Source organism: Oreochromis aureus, linkage group 7 (assembly GCF_013358895.1).
Source record: "Oreochromis aureus strain Israel breed Guangdong linkage group 7, ZZ_aureus, whole genome shotgun sequence".
NCBI classification, from domain to species: domain Eukaryota; kingdom Metazoa; phylum Chordata; class Actinopteri; order Cichliformes; family Cichlidae; genus Oreochromis; species Oreochromis aureus.
This window is the reverse complement of record NC_052948.1, coordinates 15,252,592-15,272,303: the sequence shown is the minus strand read 5'-3', so window position 1 is coordinate 15,272,303 and position 19,712 is coordinate 15,252,592. Positions and strand designations below refer to the sequence as shown.

Genomic DNA, 19,712 nt, shown 5'->3' with positions numbered 1-19,712 from the left:
GCTGGCATTTTGCAGTGTTGGTGTCAGTCTGTTTCGGCAGCAAATGGTGCTGTGCGCACATGCTAAAGAAACACGAACAAAATGTCATTTCATTTCCAAATGTTTCTCTTTATTAGATGTTAAATATGCAGATGACACCGCTGTAAAAAGCATCAAATGAAGTGTCTTCTACTGCCCACACAGAAACACAAGGTTACCATTTATGCCACTGAGCAGCAACTGCTGCAGTTCAGGGATTTAATTTTTATACAATAGACTTTGCAAAATAGATTTACTGCACAATGGATCCAGGTTTGAAAGACGTTTAAATTTACAATTTGCCACAGCAAACAGCTAAAATGACAAATAATTGGTTTCATCTGTCCTGCAACAAGTAATCCTATCACCCCAGCATTAAGCACAGACCATTAATTACACCAGAAAAACAGTGATTACTATAAAATCATTGGATAAGACTAGACATATGTATAAACAGAAATCCACTTTGAATGACACCCCCTAAGCTAATTTATTTACATTCAAATTTCTATAAATCTATGGTTTACATTCAAATATAACAGACATCATCTATCTGAAAACTACAAGTACAAAGGACTGCTGTCTATAAAACAAACACATGTCATTTCTATGCAAAAGAAAAAGCAATATTTACAAAAACATCTCGCATCTGAACCGTAAATGAGAGGGACAAAACAGGGAGTTCTGTTAAAACCTAAGGCACAAGTGTCCATCAGATTGTCCATCAACTGCTTTAAAACTGCTGTGACAGAAAATAAAACCCTGATTATACATGAAACGCATACAGTGATCTAACAAAGAGATTAAATGCTTAAGGTGCACATATGTGTATTAGAATCCATAAATTCTTGCACTGCATCGATGTCCACTGACATTTCCTTTGGATGGATCCTCTGTCACTTGTGTATTCATATCCATAACATAAATTATTGCAGGTGAAGACAGAGCAGATGTTACCATGGTATAGATTTCTTCCACTGAGTGCTGGTAGACTTTGGGATTGTTCGCTGTTGTAGAATTGAATTTGTCCCAAATTACCTCAGCTTTAGACCTGTAGCGTTGATTGATACTGTTTTGTGAATCCTTTCTGTAGCACAAAGATACAAACAAGATGTTATGATATTATATATACTTCAAAACACAGAAAAACAACCTGGCGTGATCTTAAGATCATGTTTAATCTGTGCTCTTGTACTTACAGTATTATGCAAAATGTACAGTAACGCAATGGAGTGCGTATCTGATTAATAAAATGAAAACTCTAATCAAAGCCAACATTAAATCATGTTTTCTGTTGTGCGAACAAGTTCATGAAGAAACAAGCTGTATGCCACACCTTTGGGTGGGACAAGCTGCGATCTGCAGAAGGCAGTAAAATTACCTGGTCCTTCTCAAGACCTGAACCTGCCTGACTGGATATGTTTGTGTGTGTCTGTATGTGTATGTGTGCGCGCGTGTGTGTTTAAAGAGTAGCAGTGTGAGGTGTTAAACGTGTCATCTAACTGAGAGAGCTTTGCAGAGAATGAACAGAGTTATTCGTCACAGAATTCCCGTCACTCTCACTCTTTCACACTCGGACATAACGTGCACGTACACACAAACGCACACAAGCTGATAAGAATGAGGGCGGGGCGGTGAGAAAATAAATTGTTTTCATTGAATATTCACTTTTGTGTGGACCTAACTCCTTGTTTTTGCTCAAATCAGAGGCCAGGAAACTCTTTAAAAGGGTTTTTTTAAGTGTCAAATGCTTAAAAAATACTAAACTGAAAATGGAAAGATTGGTGTTTGATTTGTCTAAGCATATGAGGAATACAAGGAAATTAGATGCTCTATCTTTGATATAGTATTGATTTTTTTTGCATGTCATGATTAGAAGTGCAGAGCTCAAAGCCGTCTCTTACCGATTGGTACTGTCTGTGCAGCTTCTTGTAATGATACATGTTGGACAGAACTGTGGCTGCTGCTGTGGATGCCTTATTCTTATCAAGGCTAGAAAAATGTTTCATCCAAGGTTATTAAATGATACAAATGACTTCACACACAAAATTTTGGATAGCAACATTAAAATTGAACATCAGGAGTCTGGAAAAATGTTCCAACCTGCTGCTTCGTGAGTTGTAGATGCTCATCAGTTTTGTCAGGCCTTCAAATTGGGCGATGTCTCTGGCTGCACTCATGCTGCCAGTCACCAGGTTATTGAAAACACCGCAGATGTTGACCACCGATTCGCTGGAGGGAAACTTCTGATTTCCATCCATAGGCAGTTTATCCACCAGTGGGTTCACAGTCTTTTTGGCTAAATAAACCAATACAAATTAGCGTCTTATTAAAAAAAAAAGTTAAAATCAGTTTTGACAATCAACTAATTCTTAAAATGTTGCAAAGACAATGCTTTAGGTTTTTATATTCTGTGTCTTAGAGACATCAACATTTCTACAGAAGCGGAAGAGAAAAAAAAAAGATGACTGACCCATTTCGTCTTTATCGTTGGTATGGCGGGAAAGGTTTCGGAGGAAACCTGTGAGCGAACGCAGCTCTGCATCTTTGGTAGACTGAGATACTAGATCTAGGATGGTTGGCAGCATGCGTTCTTTGTCCAAAGCCAAATCGCTCAGCACCGCAGGCCACTACAAGTTAAAGAGACAGAGCAATTAATGTATGAGATGGACTAATTATAGCTAATTATCAAACAACCTTTGTCAGAGATCTTTTATACCACGTCCTGCATCTCTGTGTTGCTTGTGCTTTGATTTGTGATGATGTTATCACTGTGTTACTCAGCACTTTCTTGTAATGATGTGTGTAATGTCCGTAACTGTGATGTCTTTTTTTCAGTTGTAGTTGTATTTCCCCGACAGCGGGCACAAGACAAAAAATGTAACTACGGCTGACATTAGTCCCTTATCCGGACAGTTTGGCCTTGTATGTACCAGCGACTCCTTTGGAAACATTTTTAATGGAATTAGCGGAAAAAGCAGTTTTGGCTTTCTCTGTGTTACAGCGCATCCAAGAAAACTTTTTATTTCGTTTTGGTGAATGAAATTTGACTGTTTTACTTTTCATTTAGGTAATTAGCCCTTATTAAGATAAGATGTACTCTATTTGTCTTTGATCTCTGAACGTCTTTATTGCATTAAACACAACAAACTCTTTATTAATGCAACTTGCATTCCCACCACTCTGGGATGCTGGGTGATGCAACTGTAGCTGTTTACATCTTTTATATACAGTGTATGGTTACTACATTTGAATCCCTGATGAATTTGCTGCTTACCCTTTTGTCTCCAGCTGTGATGTTCTGCAGTGCTCCAGCAGCTGCTTCGCGGGTGTTAGAGTTCATTTCGCATTTTTTCAGCGATTCATGGTACACCTTCAAAATATCAGGATGCCAGAGCCACTCCATATCATTTGGCACTTTAGTAACTTGATTTAAAATTTGATACTGCTTCTTTTTCTGTCAGTCAAAGAAATACAGGAGAAGGCAGAATTAAGATGTGCAGGATGGTCTATGTGCACTTGCTGATGGGGCGATTCTCACACGTGCTTACAGTTTTGGTTTTTCGGCTCTGAGGTGTAAAGCAGCCAATGGATTCGCCCAGCCCACTGTCCTGATCTCTGTCTGGTTCAATGCGGGATAAAACAGAGGATGGAAGTTCGGTGTAGAGCTGGTAGGAGAGGTTCCTCAAGATACACACCGAATTCTCCACCCCCTAGAACAGACATACACACATCCAGACAAATAAGTACACAAAGGAAATAAGGCACGTGTAACATTTTGGAACCATGGACAAAAAACAAAAAACAACAACAAAAAAACAGACAAAAAAAAAACAATATATATAATATACTGCAACTCAAGTTGTCTTAGGGGAAACTAGACTATAGGCTTTAAAAACAACAACAACAACAACAACAAAAACCAAGCCTGTAAGTGGTCATTTCTCAGACCAACTATAGCACTATATATATTTTATAAAAGAGATAAGGAAAGCGGTTGAACCTAGGGGACCAGGGTTTGAATCCCACATGAATACCAACGTCAACACTGAGTTACTTTTAGTGCTAGTGAAGCATGTGGCAGTGGCTCACCTCCTCTGGTAGGAGGGGCTTAAAAAAAATGTTATTTTATTTTTTGCCTTCTCTGGATTTCTCCTTATTTTTAGCTATTCTCTCACCTTTTCATCGGCTCTGTTGGTTTTGAGGCAGGCCGTGATGTAGTTCACCAAAGAACCCACAAGTCCATTTGTTCCTCTCATTGAGCGACGGGTCTTTTCGTTCACGGAGCTCAAATTCCTAAAACACAGAAAATAAGTAAGTGATTTCAGAGCACTTCTTCAGGTCAGATTGAGTGTTGTGCACATATAGATTACAGTACTCATGGCACCAATAATACACCATTAAATTAAAGGTAATACTAAGCCATACGATTCTCCAAAAACCTGTTCATTAGAAATGTTAATACAGCAATGAATTAACAGAATAGAGTCAAAGGTAACCGGAGGCTGGAGTAATGCTGGCTCTTGCAAACATCAGCAAAAAAGTGCTGGGTGTGGAAAAACAAGCTTGCCAAATGCAAATGTAGTCATGGGAAAGGAAAAGCATACTCATACATTTTGATCAATCATGTAGCAACTGTAGAGACACATAAATGAGGTGCACCTGAGGCATCCCGTGGCATTGCAGAAGATTTCTGTCTCGGAAGGGGACTCAGGAGGGATTTCTGTGTCTGAATCGGTCTGCGCAGTCCGATCCATCTCGTTTTTCGAGAGGGGGACGAGGATCTTTTGAGTAAGTGTAGAAAGTGTGTCTTTGGCTAGTTTCTCCTTAAGGTTTTCTTTGGATGAAAGGTTCCATAAGATACCTGCACAAATATGGACAAATAAAAACTGGCATTTAGGCATACTATTGCTTCTTTTTTTTGTCATCAGCTTTTCTCAACCATGATTTCAGGATGTTTTTATTGATTGACTTCAAGAAGTATGGCAACAGTTAACCAAAAATTTGGGGAAAAACTATATTTTTTCAGGCCTGCAGTGAGTTAAATGAACATTAACCAATTTAAAATGATTTCACAGTAATGATTTAACCTACCATAGCTTAGCAGAAATATCCCCCCCAAAAAACACATGCCATTAAAATAAAATATCCATTTGAGGATTACATTGTGCTCCATGAATCAAAAACCTGACATCTGCTGTCACACTTTGGAAGCCCACTGAGATTAATAAGTACAGGTAAAAGTTACTCCCTATGCCAAGGCATTTTACTTAGCACTCTGTGTTGTGGCTTAAAGGAAAAAAGTGACAAGGTCTTGTCTCATCAAAGGGGGCGGCTGATATACTGCTGCTTCACAGGCCCACACAGCTCCCATCCTCACCTACACAGTCTATAGACATGACAGCAGTTCCCCATCCAACTCTCTGTGTATTCAGACACGCCCCATGCCTTGCAAATCTTCACGGTGTGCTCTTGTTTGTTTGAACCATACCAATTTCAAAGACTGCTCTTTTTGACAATCTGATCACTTTAAATCCACACAGTGACTTGAACCAATCTGGAGCCACTTCCTCTTGTGGGAAAGTTCCAAAATGATATTCTAGGTGTTTCTTTGGTGCATGCGTTGAGATACCTGTGATGTTTTTGCGGAGCTCATCATCGTTCTCATCAAGCGCCTTGACGAGCTCTTGGATGCCACCCTTTTCGATCAGGGCCGACTTGTTTTCCATGTTCTCGTAGATGATGTTGCGTGCGGCACCAGTGGCGTAGCGCCGTACTTCTGGGTCTTGGCTGTTGAACAGCTGCACCAAATCACCAATGCCACCCAGTTGACGCACCTAAAGAGGGAAGGAAAAAAACAGTTGGGCATTTTCAGGTATTTATACAATCTCTAGGAATGTAGGACTGGGACAGGGACCTAAATGAAATGATAAAAACTGAGAGTTGCTTCTAACAATGTGAAAGGGTCATTTAATTCTTGAAAAAGTCAGAAAATTCCCTTTAAAAATTCTTTTTGGAGAAGTTAAATCTGCCGACAAGAGATTGCCACACTAACTCAAGTTAAGAAATGGAGAAGAAGAAGAAGTAGAAGAAGAACTAGGACACACCAGAACGGAAGCCCCAGCTTATTTAAAGTCACCAGAAGAGGAGAAACATCTATCAGTGGATGCTGGCACTTGAAGGAAAACAACTTTCATGAATGAGTTTCTTAATAGCAGAGAGGAAAGAACTGAAGGAATTGTAACCATGAGTTTAATCAGTGCAAAGTACCTCGGTTTTAGAGTCTTTGTCATTGTAACACTGATGCTGGATGTATGCGGCACCCAGGGCCTGCAGGCTGGCATCTTCCTCTGTCAGGTACTGCACTGCTGTTTGCATGTCCAACCTGACAAAGAAGCAAATAAACAAATTCAACACAGGAACTCAAAAAAACACTTTATTACATAACTTCCCTGCAGTTATGTTTGGTAGCACACAAAGAGACGGCTATTCACAGGCGGTTTGTTTCTGTGTGCAAAATTGTGCTTGTTGAACTTCTTCCAAATCGCACAGTGCGCTGCAAATCAGCTCGCCCTAACCACACGCTGTGGGATGTGTGAAATGTGAAGCTTGACACTGAGCTGCCACACCCGAAACCAGTCCTGCCACTATGGAGCCACCTCCCAATCCACAGCTCTTAGGAAACTCACTTTTCACATCGCACACTCCCCTTGTAAACTTAGTGACACATGAAATTTACGGCACATTGGTTCATCACCTTCACTAAGAACGTCATTGACAAATACAACAAACTGAGTCATGAGGATGACTAGAGAGAGGAGTGGAGAACCACCTCTGTTAAACGACTGCTTCCAAATTGATCAATACGCCTCTGAGCTCATCAATTCCTTTCATCAGCGCTTAAATGGTTTTTTTTCTACAGATTGTGTGACATCACACTCATGCCGGTTTTCTTCATGCTAGCGTTGCTTTCTTTGCTTTCTGTTTTCTCTTTGACACAGAAAAAAAACGATGGGCTGAAGCTGAAGACCTGTATACAGTACACACTAAACTACACTGAATTCTTAGAAAGACCAATCACTGTTCTGTTTTTCTAGGATTCTAGAATTCCTCTTACCCAACATCATTGGTTGTTGAGGTTGATGTTGTTGATGACTGATAAAACCTGACCTATAAATGTAAACACGGGCATTTTTCCAGACACTGACCTGCACCAGATCATACAGTGATCACAAACTTCAGTACAGTACAGGAAACTCAGTGCTACCAATGAAAACACTGATCTTATGAATGTGAAAATTTTCTCACCCGCTCAGGTTGCCCATGCTGGCGCCCAACTCCATCTGCCCGTCGTAAATGTCCATGCCCCTGCCCACACTCTGCATGCTCTTCACCGACATGGCACGGGACATGGTGCCTTGACGCTGCATCATTAGGTTCCCCTGGGAGCCAGACATCGTGGACATCATGAACCCTCGGTCCAAAGTGTCTCCACCTCCCCCGTAGACGCTCCCACCTGACGTCTGCTGCATGGTTCCAGACATGGAGCCCATGCTCATCCGGTTACGGTTTGTAATCCTGCTGATGGTGCGGTGGGCCGGGCCTTTGAAGGACTGCTGATGGACAATCTCTGTCCCACCTGCTGGCGCCCCTCCGCCACGGGAAAGAGTGCCGCTTAGAGATCGGCGCATGGTTGACTGAAAGCCCGAGCTGCCTCCTCCTTGCATCATCTGGCTGGTGTAGCCATTGACCGCGCTCTGAGCATACGAGCGACCATAGGCGGCGTCACGTTCGGAGATTAAACTGCCAGCATCGCTGTTGTCGACAGCCCAGCCCCTCATTTGCATTGGTATTGGCTGCATTGAATGCGTAGAGATTTCTGGGTCCATTCGTTTCATGGTCCCCATGCGCATTTCTTCTTGATAAAACCCCCCCCCACCACCACCAGCAGCAGCATAACCTGGACCTCCACTCCTAATACTCATCCTCTGAAACTCAGCCATGTCTGGGGCGGCAGAACGGCTGCTGAAGCCCGACCTTTGAGACAGTTGTGGACCCTGAGGGTGGAGAGAGGAGTTACTGTTACAAACAGATGTGTAAGGAGAGTTACTCAATAGATTTCACTGAACTGCAAGTTTGGATGAATCAAAAATATTTCTAAATCTATTCAGGGGACTGTTATAGAAACAAAGGCGAGGACACTGACGTGCATTAATCAGCCAGCGTCTTTCGAATTTAATCATTAAGATTGAGGAATCTAGTGAGTGGACAAGAAAACTCAGAGCTGATCTAATCACAGCCTACTGTGAAATACCACACACACTGTGTCCTACGTGACCTGTCAGCAAACCCATTAGCTTTTTTAAGATGGGAGCTTCCAGCTAATGTAACGTCTGGTGTTGGATTAGAGACTCAGTTTAATCATTTCTGTGTGTGAATACTGGGCTGAAAAAGTGAGAAACGCTGCACTCACGATTGTTCTGGAGCCAGAGTACATGAAGGATGATTTAGAGCTGAAACTTGGGTTATAGGTGTTATATTTCACTGACGATGAACCGCCGTAATCTGAAAAGAAGCAAAAAAAATATATATATATATAATCCACCATTTGTCAGTGAATAACACATAATTACTACACTTTAAAATATATTTATACACATTACAACTGGTGTGTATAATTATGTTGTTTTGAGCACTCTTTATACAACATGTCTCATTCACACAACCACTTGTTTCTAAAAGCTTTTTCTATTTAGCACACATTTATACTCGGATGAAAGCATCAGAAGCAACTCCAGGTTTAGCGTCTTGCTCAAGAATACTTTGAGGATCGAATCACCAACTTTCTAATTAGTAGACGACCTGCTCTACCTCCTAAGCTACAGTCATAAAATGCTTTATAGAACCTTTATAATAATAAATAATAATGACTCTGTTTTATACAGAAACTTGAGATACTTTTTGGTGTATTCAGTGGGAAAAGACTAATGTCTCTGTTAAACTGCTGTTCCACTTAGTCAGGTAAGGAATCAGTAATTTGAGTGATTTATGACTTAACAGTCATCTTTAGCCTGATCCTACTGCTACTAGTGTCAAAGAAAATCCCTTCTAAACAGGTCTAGACAAAAATGGAACAATGACAGCAAGAAGTGACTGGACCACAAAAATAGTTGAAAAAGTTCCTTTTCTTAAGAAACACTCTCCCATTTTTCAAAAAAGGAAGTTCATTTATACAGTACTTTCATTGTAAAAGATGACTCAACTGCTGACTGTGTTCTTGCAACTTCTAATGCAACTTCTAGGAGGTCAAGTGTGATTAAAAAAGATGGCAAATGTGACTTAAAAAAAAAAAAAAGCTACAAAACAAAGTTTTTCAAATTTGATTTAACCCGTGATGGTGTTATTGCAAAAAAACCCCAAACAAACAAACAAAAAAAAACAGCATTGCAGAGAAGTTTAATGAAGATATTCCATGTCATAAAAAAAGGCACTTTTAGGGTGGGATCAATCGCAGATGAAAATCCCACAATAAGGTGTGCCTTTAATTTACAACAATGATTTACATGAAAGACATTTCTGTCTAAATAGCCGGTGTCGTGTTGCACCAAAGCCCAAAGGTTTGATTTCACACGGTGTGTTGCAGCAGGACCTGACCAGTCAGCAGGGCCGCTGTCTCCGGTTACCTGTCCTACATACAAAGACATTTGCAGGTTTCTGTGAGCAAACACTGAGTATCTGAATGTTTTTTGCTCTCCGTCCAGACTCAAACGGCAAGTGGTGACTCTGATAGCAGCCATGGAGCAAGCTGTTTACAATATAAGCAGGTTTGAGCAACAGTTTGTTGACCCACATATCTGAGCTGAGAGCGGAATATGTCAGTGACAAAACTATGTTAATTATAAAGTAGCATCTATGGGTGTAATTAAGTTTACATGATTTAGAATCCCTTCCCAAGAAATTAATTCTGCAGCCTGTCATTTACTGAAACACAAAATAGAGCCATTGCTTATTGGAGAGTCATTAGTTTTGCAAGGATTTGGTCATAAATGTTGACCTTTTGGTGGCTTCAGGGGGAAAAAAATTAATTTAAGGGATATTTATGTGTTTATTACACTTGATTGGGCTCAAAATGGTGACCAAAATGTGTCATTTAGAAACTAAAATTTCAAAACTGAGGTAGTGGCAGAGGGACATTTATTAGTATTATGCAACAGTCTATGAACTTGTTTACAGGCTGGACTACTAACATGTCATAAAACAGTAACTAGCTACCAGTTTTCAAAGAACTGTGATGTCTTCAACTCACTTTTTGAATGATCTAAAATGAGGTTCAAGCTAATGATTTGTATTAAACCCGCTCATTCTGATTCAGAGTAGTTTTAACGCCTCTCCCATAACACTATTTATTTCCACCTGGCTGCGCTTCGTACAGTCAGGTGGTAAACTTGCAGAGATTGATTATGTAAGCAGAAGTACAAATACAAATAAAAGAACAGACAGAAATGTTGTGCTATAAAGGCAACAACATTTCTGTTGTCTTTTGGGAGCTCTTTAGAGGGCATTTCTACCAGCTATTTTTCCAGACTAAAGGAATCTCATTTTAATGCTAATATCATAATAAAGTAATATTAACACACAGTACTACACATTTTATTTCAACTTAAATTCTAATGAAAGGACTCAGCTTGAACATCTGCTATGAAGAGAAAAAGTGAATTAAAAGAAAATGAGTACAATACAGATATAAAGATATAAATTATAAGTTTGGTTTTTGCCTCTTTGTTCTCTTTGAGTGTCAGAAGCACAAGTGATGGACGCACCAATAGGATTGCCTTTTATGTGTAATTGTTTCCTCCATTTAGGTTCATTTTGGTTTGATGTTTGAAGGCGTGTGGTGACATGAAACTATAAATCCCCTAAAATGTCTTAAACTGAAAAAACCCCAATCCCATTTAGCAAAACACTAGGAGTAGAAAGTAGAGACGTTTGTGTTTAAATTAAGGCAGTAAAAGTAAAATGTTGTTGGAGAAATACAGACTCAAGTCATGTAAAAATACCTGAAAAGTCTACTTAAGTACAGTAAAGATGTATTTTCATTACTTCCCACCTCGAAGACAAAAGATGTGAACTGCAGGTGGGTGCGGCTGCAGTGCTCACAGTCAGAGATGTCTCACTGTGCCTGAAACACCTCTATATAAGGTATATCCGTTCTCTATGATATCATACAGATCCAAGAGCAAAAAAAACTGTCCAAAACCTGAGCTTCTGGCTTGAAGACATTATTTTTTCTCATGCTGACCAAAATGCTTAATGTTGACAGACTGCACCTGAAAACATCGACTTCTTTTTTTCACAAATGAGGAAACAAAATCAGGTTTGTGTGTTTTTGTTGCCATGTATTGTATCTAAGTGTACTTTACATGCATCGGTTTGCTGAGCCAGGGCTGTTTTACACCTTCCATATGTATATATATATATATATATATATATATATATATATATATATATATATATATATATATATATATATATATATATATATATATATATATATATATATATATATATATATATATATATATATATATATATATATATATATATATATATATATATATATATATATATATATATACACACACACACACATATATATATATATATATATATATATATATACATACAAAAGAGGTGGGCTGGACCGCCCTTTATGGTACTTTATCGCATACCCACAGGCATAAAAAACCAGACTGACACATTCCCGGGCCTGACCCCTGTTCTACCTTGACTACGCCCAACACACCTGAGAGCAACAGCCGTTACAACACACCCCCTGAAAAGTCCTTCAGAGAGGAAACTTTTTTTCCTTCCTCTGCTGCCATTCAAAAAAATGTACTTTGATCATAAAGCCAGGACTCCTTGTAAATATTTCCTTTTTATTTTAACACCCCGGCTTTCTGCTGAGACTTGTCCACATACAGCATGAACACTGTTCAGTCACTGTCATAAATGCATAGCTGCAGCAGTTTTTAGAAATAGGAGGAAGGAGAAAAAACCTTCCTTGCAGAATCATCTGCATGTTTTGCCCATGTGCAAACACTTACGCATTCATAATGAACTTTTCTAAAACCGCAAACCACTGAAACAGCAGCATTCCCTGTTGTGTGGTAAGGAATGCGCCTCTTGTAGATGCTTTCAGAAGATGATTAATATGAAGTCACAGTTAATGACAATAGGTTTTCCTCCAAGCTAAACCCAGGGCAAAGAATGGCACACAGAAACGCAGTGGCATATTTATCTGACATGTATGTTCACGTATGTTTCTGCAGCTGAAGGAAGCGTGAACGTCATATTCTCTCCGCTCAAGCAGGCGAGTAAAGGCACAGGTAAACAAAGACCCAATCTGTCAAGGTCCTTTGCCGTCTACCCGCAGTTTGGTCGACCGCAGAAAATTGTGGTGTGCAAAGGTATGCACAGGATGATATACTTTACGGTCACTTTGGGCGAGATTTGCTTTGGCCTCAAATGCCACTGGCATTCATGCATCAGTCACGTGTGCAGTCATGAGGTTTAAGAGCAGACACAGGCCATGACAAGACTGTGAGCATGAGTGGCTCAGCTCTTTCACTGAAGTCTTATCATGAAATTTGATGTAACTACTGATCATACTAATTCTCAGCTCTTCAGGATTGCCTTTCATTCCCTTTGTGGGAGTGTTGTCCCTGCTTACATAACAGACCCACCTTGACTTTGACTGCGTGTCAACATGCCTCCGACGGACCAGTTATGATAATGTAACAACTGTGAACGGGCTGCACGAGCCCCTCTGGTATCTCTTGAACCCACCTACCTTTAAGCCAAGCACTACCTGAAACCCAATCCCACGGGTGGGGAGAGGGGAGAGAGGTTTTCACCTTAGTCTGCTATCAGGGAAGTACATGAAAGGAGCACTTGTTTGGGCCTGTTACACATTAACCGTTTCTCCTCTGCAGAGACATGACATTGAGTAAGATGGCTGCTGCTGAAGCTCATCTCAGAACAAAATACAAATTCCCCGAAGAGCTGACGAGAAACGAGTCCACAGGAATTCAGCCGAGACAAGCATGTAGAACACCCCCCACCCCCCAGGCTCCCAGCCATATCAGTTGAGTGTCGCTCTTGCATTTGAAACTATTCGTTGGGAGTCAGACAGAAAAGAGTTTAGGAAAAAAAATGAATCAAAAGAGAAATAGATTCATTTTATCGCTAGGTTTCTGTTTTTTAGACAAACAAGTGGTGAAGCAACAGGGAAGAGGTTTCTCTTTCAAGCTGTAGTGATGGGATTAATCATCTGAGTAATTTTCACAGCAAAAAGTGCAAAAAGAAAATGAATGCAGCCTCTTAAATGTTAGGATTTTATGCTTCTTTTGGGTTTTGGACTCTTTAGACGAATCCTTTGATAGCTCACCGTGAGCTCTATGAATATGTCTTGTTTCAAAACTTAAACCAAGCCTTTTTTTGGCTGGAGTTTGATATGTCTGGACATATAAAGATCATACTTTAATTACCTGGCATGTCTACTACCTGATTCCAGTGTGACAGATCAAATCAACAGCTGCAAGCTCATAAAATATAATTCCACTGCAAAGGACCAAAGGAAACATGGTCACAGGACTGAGTGGTCTGATTAAAAACTCATCTGTATCACTCAGCACTGCTGTCGGACAACAGCAGAAGCACCTGTGCCCGCAGCGCCAGGCTGGAAACTTGGATTGTCACACCTAATTCCGCCACTTGTGCGCACTAAACACAGACCACCTCACACAACAGCTCTCTATCGGAAATACAGAGCAGTGAAAGAGTGTAGGTGTAACTCCATGTGAAAGTGACTTAAAAACTCATTGATGTTTACCTGACATGGCGTAGTGTGAGGTGGATCCATTCTGACGCGGAAGTGTGGACTTTTCCGCCAGTCTCATCTGGATCTGCTGCTGGACGCGTCGCGCTTTCGCCGAGTCGTCAGACACGGAGCCCCCATTCCCGACTTTGATCTCAGACGGGAGGGCGTAAGTTGTGACTGAAGTGTTGGGCTGTAAAGCAGTCAAAAACACGTGCTCTGAGCCGACTGTACTCATGGTGAAAAGTTACAAGAGAGCAAAATAGGTCACACACTGCCGCGGACAGGGTGCCTGCGCTCTGCGTCGTGGCAGCTCAAACTGTCCGTGGTCAGACGCACCGAGAGAGCAGAGCTCTGCAGCCGGAGGTGGAGCCTCAGAGACGAGTCACACTTACTACCTGACTCACAGGTGAGCTACTCCCCTTTTAGATAAGCGTCCGATAAGATGGAACTGAATCCCAATACTCGTTGACTCAGGCATACGCCATTTGAAACTTTTTCAAAACAGTTATGCGAAATTGATTGCAAAATATTTTTTCCCTACTGCACTGGAAAATACCGGAAACCGGGACAAATATGGAAACAACTCTTTAGATTGGTTGTGGAAACGTCAGCTCCCGTTTTTGTTTCTTTGTTAAGTTGCTGTTTTTTTTAATTGACTCAATTTTTTGTAGTAACGATTTTTTAATAGAGTAAATAAGTAAGAAGATTTATTTGAATACTATAAAACTGAATGTTGTACTCAGCTATTTCTATTTTAATAAGTAAGTTAACTTTTTAAATTTACACTTTTTAGTGTCACTTTGATTGATTTTCTATCAATCATCCTTTTTTTTTTTTTTTTTAACAAAACAGAGTTCAAAATATAGGGAGCGATGCATGTAAACAGCAATCAAGCAAAATTCTTAAGCCAACCTTCATTCCTTCAAATTTTGCTAGAAAAATGTGAAATAGGCGCAGTGATTTATTGAAACATCTGCAAAATGAAATGTAAATACATTGTATATAAAGGCAAAAACAGAGTCTGTGGAGTTACAACGGGCTTGAAAGGCTTCTTGAAGGACATTTAAAGCTCTTCTTTGGATGTTTGCTGCCTTTTCTTTTGTTCTCTGGGAAGATGATCCCACAAAGCTTCAGTAGTGTTGAGGTCCGGGCTCTGGGGAGGCCAATCCATGACTGACAGTGTTCCACTGTGTGTTTTTCTATCCAGGTGTATTTTTACTATACTGGCAGTATGTTTGCAAATCAGACACTTTCCAAATGGTATTGCATGATGCATCTAAGTCTATCAGTGCTTTCTGTGTTCATAGTTCTGTCAATTTTGACAAGACCCTCCAAGACCCAAACAGTGACAGGGCCTCCACTGTGTTTTACAGATGACTGTAGACACTGCTGTGCCTCACTCCTGACCTGTTTCATACTTAGTGATGGTAACTTGAATTAAAAAAAAAAAAAAAAAAAAAAAAAAAAAAAAAAAAAACTCCTGTTACCACTTATTTTCTGTCCAGTTTTTGTGTAATTTGGCATACCTCAGACATTTGTCCTTGTTTGCACTCCTTTAGAATGACTTCTTTACAGCCATCCTTCCACGGACACCATTTTTGATGAGACTGGTGAACAGTAGATGGATCAGGTCTCTTACATCTCTTCCTTTGTCAGATCTTTGCTGGATATTTTCCTGTTTCTTAAGAAAATGTTGTATCTGCTGTAATTTTTTAGGCCTTCCACTTCTTCTTTTGTCCTCCACTGGTCCAGTTTCCTCCAAGCCAAGAAGTTTGGTTTATGGGTCTTTGTAAATCATCTTGCCAGTGTAAAAATATAATTTTATGCCTGATAACTGTGTTATCTTTGGCATTTTTCATTGGTTCAGCTAAAAGAACTGGGACAAATTACGAGTGTTTGTGAGGCTGCTTGTAGCAGAGTGTCTGACAATACAATTTAAACTGGGTTCTTTGCTGAGTTTTCTGTTATGTGTTCATCCCTTGAGTTAGGTGCATTTCTTAAATGTTTCATAGGTCAGTGTTAAGTGGCTCGGCAAATTATAAAACACGGTCAGGTACTGGGACTGACTGAAAATTGATGAAAATGTATAAAAATGGAATCAAATTTAAATTAAATAAAAATTAGATTATGTGGATTCTACAATATTTTAAAATAACTGCTGCCCCAAATGTTACATAGAGGTAAATGTGATATATTTAGAGCAGGGGTCTTGAACTCCAGGCCTCGAGGGCCGGTGTCCTGCAGGTTTTAGACACCTGAATCAAATGATTACTTCATTACCAGGCCTCTGGAGAACTTTAAGACGTTGAGGTGGTGATTTAGCCATTTAAATCAGCTGTGTTGGATCAAGGACACATCTAAAACCTGCAGGACACCGGCCCTCGAGGCCTGGAGTTCGAGACCCCTGATTTAGAGCATTGTGAGGGCAACCAAACTGCAACAACCTCAATGTGACAACCTAAATGGGACAAAAATTGTTTGTGTTGGAAATGTTACTAATGGCCTGAGGCATTTGGCATGTGAATCCCATGTTCTCTACCTCACTAAATAAATACCCTGAGCATCATTTTTTTCTGCCATGATAGTCTCCTGTGATGTATTCTTCTTTTTATCCCAATAACTTTTAAACATGTTGTTATTTCAACTGCCTTTTTGTCTAGCATTTGGCTTTCAGTGTGAGGCATGTATCATTTTGCTACAGGTTTGTGTGGCTCACACTGTAGTTGTGATAATCATCCAGAAAAAATCCAAATAATCTGTAACTTTGTGGTGACTCACCGTGTTTCACCTTGAGCATATAGCAAAAGCAGCAAAACACAGTGATCTGTTAACGAGACTCGTGATGAGAGTCACTGGATAAAAGCCAGACTTTAGAAAATGTCTGCTGACTTCTGAAAACTAGTGCCAGTATAAGTATAAGCCTCAGTGTAAGACTAGGTTTAGGTCAGGGGTACTTAACACACAATAAAATACATGGATCAGATAAATATGAATAAATAACAGTGACATTTTTCAATTTTTTAAACTATTTTTTCTTCAAAATTAAGTATTTATAAATCAACTAACATGTTAGCTACATTAGCCATATACAAGAACTGACACTCACTGATGTTCGTTTGACAGATAAATAATATATTAGATTGCATTCGAAAGCTGACACTTGTAACGACTCAGCTTTGTCTGGGCCCGTTGAGTGTGTGTGTGTTCCCTTTGTGTTCCCTTCGCTGCCTGGTAGGTGGAGTTTAACCAGTGCAATCTGAATCCCTGGCCAGCCCCTTCTGCCATATTTACGCACTGACTTTCTCAGTCTGTGCTCTCTCTACTTTTCTGGTTGGCGTGTAAGTTTACATTTTTAAAACCATGCATCACTTTCCCGTCATCAGCAAACCACACGAAACTGCAGATACGCTATAAACACTGGCCGATTTTTTTGTTACATTTGAAAACGTTCATACATTAAACCTCTTCAGCCAGTTTTATTTAGTGAATTAGAAAATGATTGGTGGGTCAGCTAGCACCAGACGTCCTGTGGGTTGTAAACTGAGTATTGCTGATCTGGAATACTTCAGTATAATGACCCTTCAGGGATACTGTTATTTAAAATTTGAACCATTAAAATAAAGTTATTCTTAAACATTATGTCAGAAGATAATGTGAAGAACAGTGTGTATGTCACATGGTGGGACAGAAAAATATCCATGCAGCATATACATCTTTCACCTGTTTCTGGTGTTTTTGTCAATTATTATGCAAATTTGTCAGCATGTCCTTATATATGTCTGTGAAGGTTCTCAATCATCCAGGTCATCGTAGTCAAAGGAGTTTGCAAAGAAAAGCGTCTGGACTTCTTTGAGTTGCTTGAAGACGTTTCACCTCTCATCGAAGCTTCTTCAGTTCTAAGGTCAAATGGCCGAGAGTCCCAGATTTAAACCCAGTGGGAGTATCCCCCAAGGAGGGACAAAGGACCCCTGGTGATCCTCTAATCACATGCGCCAAGCACACCCGCTTTCACACCTTGGCGCATGTGATTAGAGGATCACCAGGGGGTCCTTGTCCTCCTTGGGGGATACTCCCACTGGGTTTAAATCTGGGACTCTCGGCCATTTGACCTTAGAACTGAAGAAGCTTCTCGGATGAGAGGTGAAACGTCTTCAAGCAACTCAAAGAAGTCCAGACGCTTTTCTTTGCAAACTCCTTTGACCATGTCCTTATATATTCTAAAGAATCCTATTTGTATGCTGGTAATACTTCTAGTATTACGCTGTTTTACTTTTTAAAATACACTTGGTAGATTTACGCAGAGCTTTGTTCTCTGTGATTTCACAAATTGGCACGATATTAAGCTGAGTCTCGAAAATGACGTCATGTTTGAATGCAGGACTGTTACAAGGTGTGGCACGGTCACACTCTGTTATTAAGCTGGGCCACACCCCAGTTTTATCTAGTTTGCTTTATTCCAGCTCTTAGCAACTATGAGTCACTGTATCCAAAACAAAAGTGATAGAGAGCGTGATAGTAAGACGCGTTACCTGCATGTCTGCACCATCTACCTAGCTAAATGTGATAAGATTAAGGAAAAAAGACCCAGGATAAACACAGTAATGGTTTCTATCAGACTGGATCAAACTGTACAAAGACATTACAACTCTTATTGCTTTGTCTGCTTCCTCCTATTGTGTGAATGCATTTAAACATTAAAGAAAAAGAGAAATATTACACTTCATCCATCTAAAGCTTATTTATTAATTTCCCTGTGATTATGAAATTTCATCTTGCTAATAACGTTAAAGATTTCATTTCTTCAAAAGCAAATCAAACTCAGCGTATTTACACTAAAACACATGCAGCAGGCGATCTATGGAAACGTGACCTCCTTCCTCAGATTAGTAACTGAAAAAACACCTTGAACATATTTCCTCACACACTCTCTAAACCCGTTCTCTCGGACTTCCCCTCTATTGTCAAAGCACATTTATAAGCAGAAACGGTCGGCCGCTTCGCATGTAGGAGATGAAGCTCAGAGTGATGCTGCAAATCTGCTGCAAATCTTTCAAGAGTTAATGAAATTCAAAAGAATATTACTTCATGATCCAAACAGCAGGAAACATGATGCACTGAGTATAAATGTCCGTTCATAAGTTCTGACTTACCATTACCACTGAAGTGGAGTTGAGTGTGGAGGTTCTCTCTCTGCAACCGTTTACCTGTTCTGACCTGATCTGGGGGAAATTAGAAAGTATAAGGTATATCCACTGTCACCGCCCAGAAAATTATAATTCCACTAAATGCAAAGGTACAGAAAACAAAGAGATGAGTCAAATGGGTGTAAGACACTGTGGGGCGTGCAAAAGATAGACAGTTGTCAGTGATTCCGAGGAAGAGCGGCAAATGAAAACGAAAGACAAACTTTTTTTTTTTTTAACTGAAGTTTTGGATCTGCTTCTGAGGCTCCCTGAGAACACGGAGCAGGTTTTGTAATGTGAATTGCTTTTAAATGTCTCTGTTTACGCTGCTTTACGGCTCGATATTAGTGCAGTTTTTAAGAATTTATTTTAGGATGTTGCAACATTTCATTGATGAGTCACTCAGTCAGTAATTAAAGTGTTGGAGCAGCTGTTACACTGAATTCTCAGCACAGACCAGAAGCGCTGAGTGACAGAAATCTACATAGAGGGCACTGACTCAGGGCAGTGCATGTCTGTGTGTGTGCATGTGTGCGTCACAGAAACTGATGGTAAGAGAAAGACACCCTTGCTCGGCGTGCTGCCTCATGCATCATTAGAAACCATCTGTTTGTTTGTGGTAATCTCTGAAA

At 40.0% G+C, this 19,712-nt stretch overlaps 1 protein-coding gene across 3 annotated transcripts; it reads right to left on the bottom strand.

Moving 5' to 3' along the window:
• Positions 1 to 87: 87 nt before the first annotated feature.
• pkp3a (plakophilin 3a) lies at positions 88 to 19,195 on the bottom strand. Of its 3 annotated transcripts, none has more exons than XM_039615281.1 (14): positions 19,048 to 19,195; positions 13,910 to 14,087; positions 8,492 to 8,583; positions 7,327 to 8,075; positions 6,289 to 6,403; positions 5,651 to 5,855; positions 4,681 to 4,882; positions 4,197 to 4,314; positions 3,570 to 3,731; positions 3,296 to 3,475; positions 2,492 to 2,648; positions 2,122 to 2,317; positions 1,923 to 2,010; positions 88 to 1,105 (listed from the first exon to the last, which is right to left on the bottom strand). In XM_039615281.1, exons 1-14 carry the CDS (start codon positions 19,048 to 19,050, stop codon positions 1,064 to 1,066), a joined length of 2,487 nt encoding a protein of 828 aa, XP_039471215.1. In that variant the 5' UTR covers positions 19,051 to 19,195; the 3' UTR covers positions 88 to 1,063. The 3 variants fall into 3 exon arrangements, with proteins under 3 accessions (XP_039471215.1, XP_039471214.1, XP_031603941.1); XM_039615280.1 differs by lacking the exon at positions 19,048 to 19,195 and adding an exon at positions 15,424 to 15,465; XM_031748081.2 differs by lacking the exon at positions 19,048 to 19,195 and having other exon boundaries at positions 13,910 to 14,227.
• Between the last annotated feature and the right edge of the window lie 517 nt (positions 19,196 to 19,712).

Coding starts and splice junctions, on each gene's coding strand:
- pkp3a (XM_031748081.2), bottom strand. CDS start 14,132: ATGAGTACAGTCGGCTCAGAGCACGTGTTTTTGACTGCTTTACAGCCC. Junction 8,076..8,491: donor ACTCTGGCTCCAGAACAATC/GTGAGTGCAGCG, acceptor CTCCACCCTCAG/GGTCCACAACTGTCTCAAAG. Junction 2,318..2,491: donor CAACGATAAAGACGAAATGG/GTCAGTCATCTT, acceptor TGGTTTATTTAG/CCAAAAAGACTGTGAACCCA.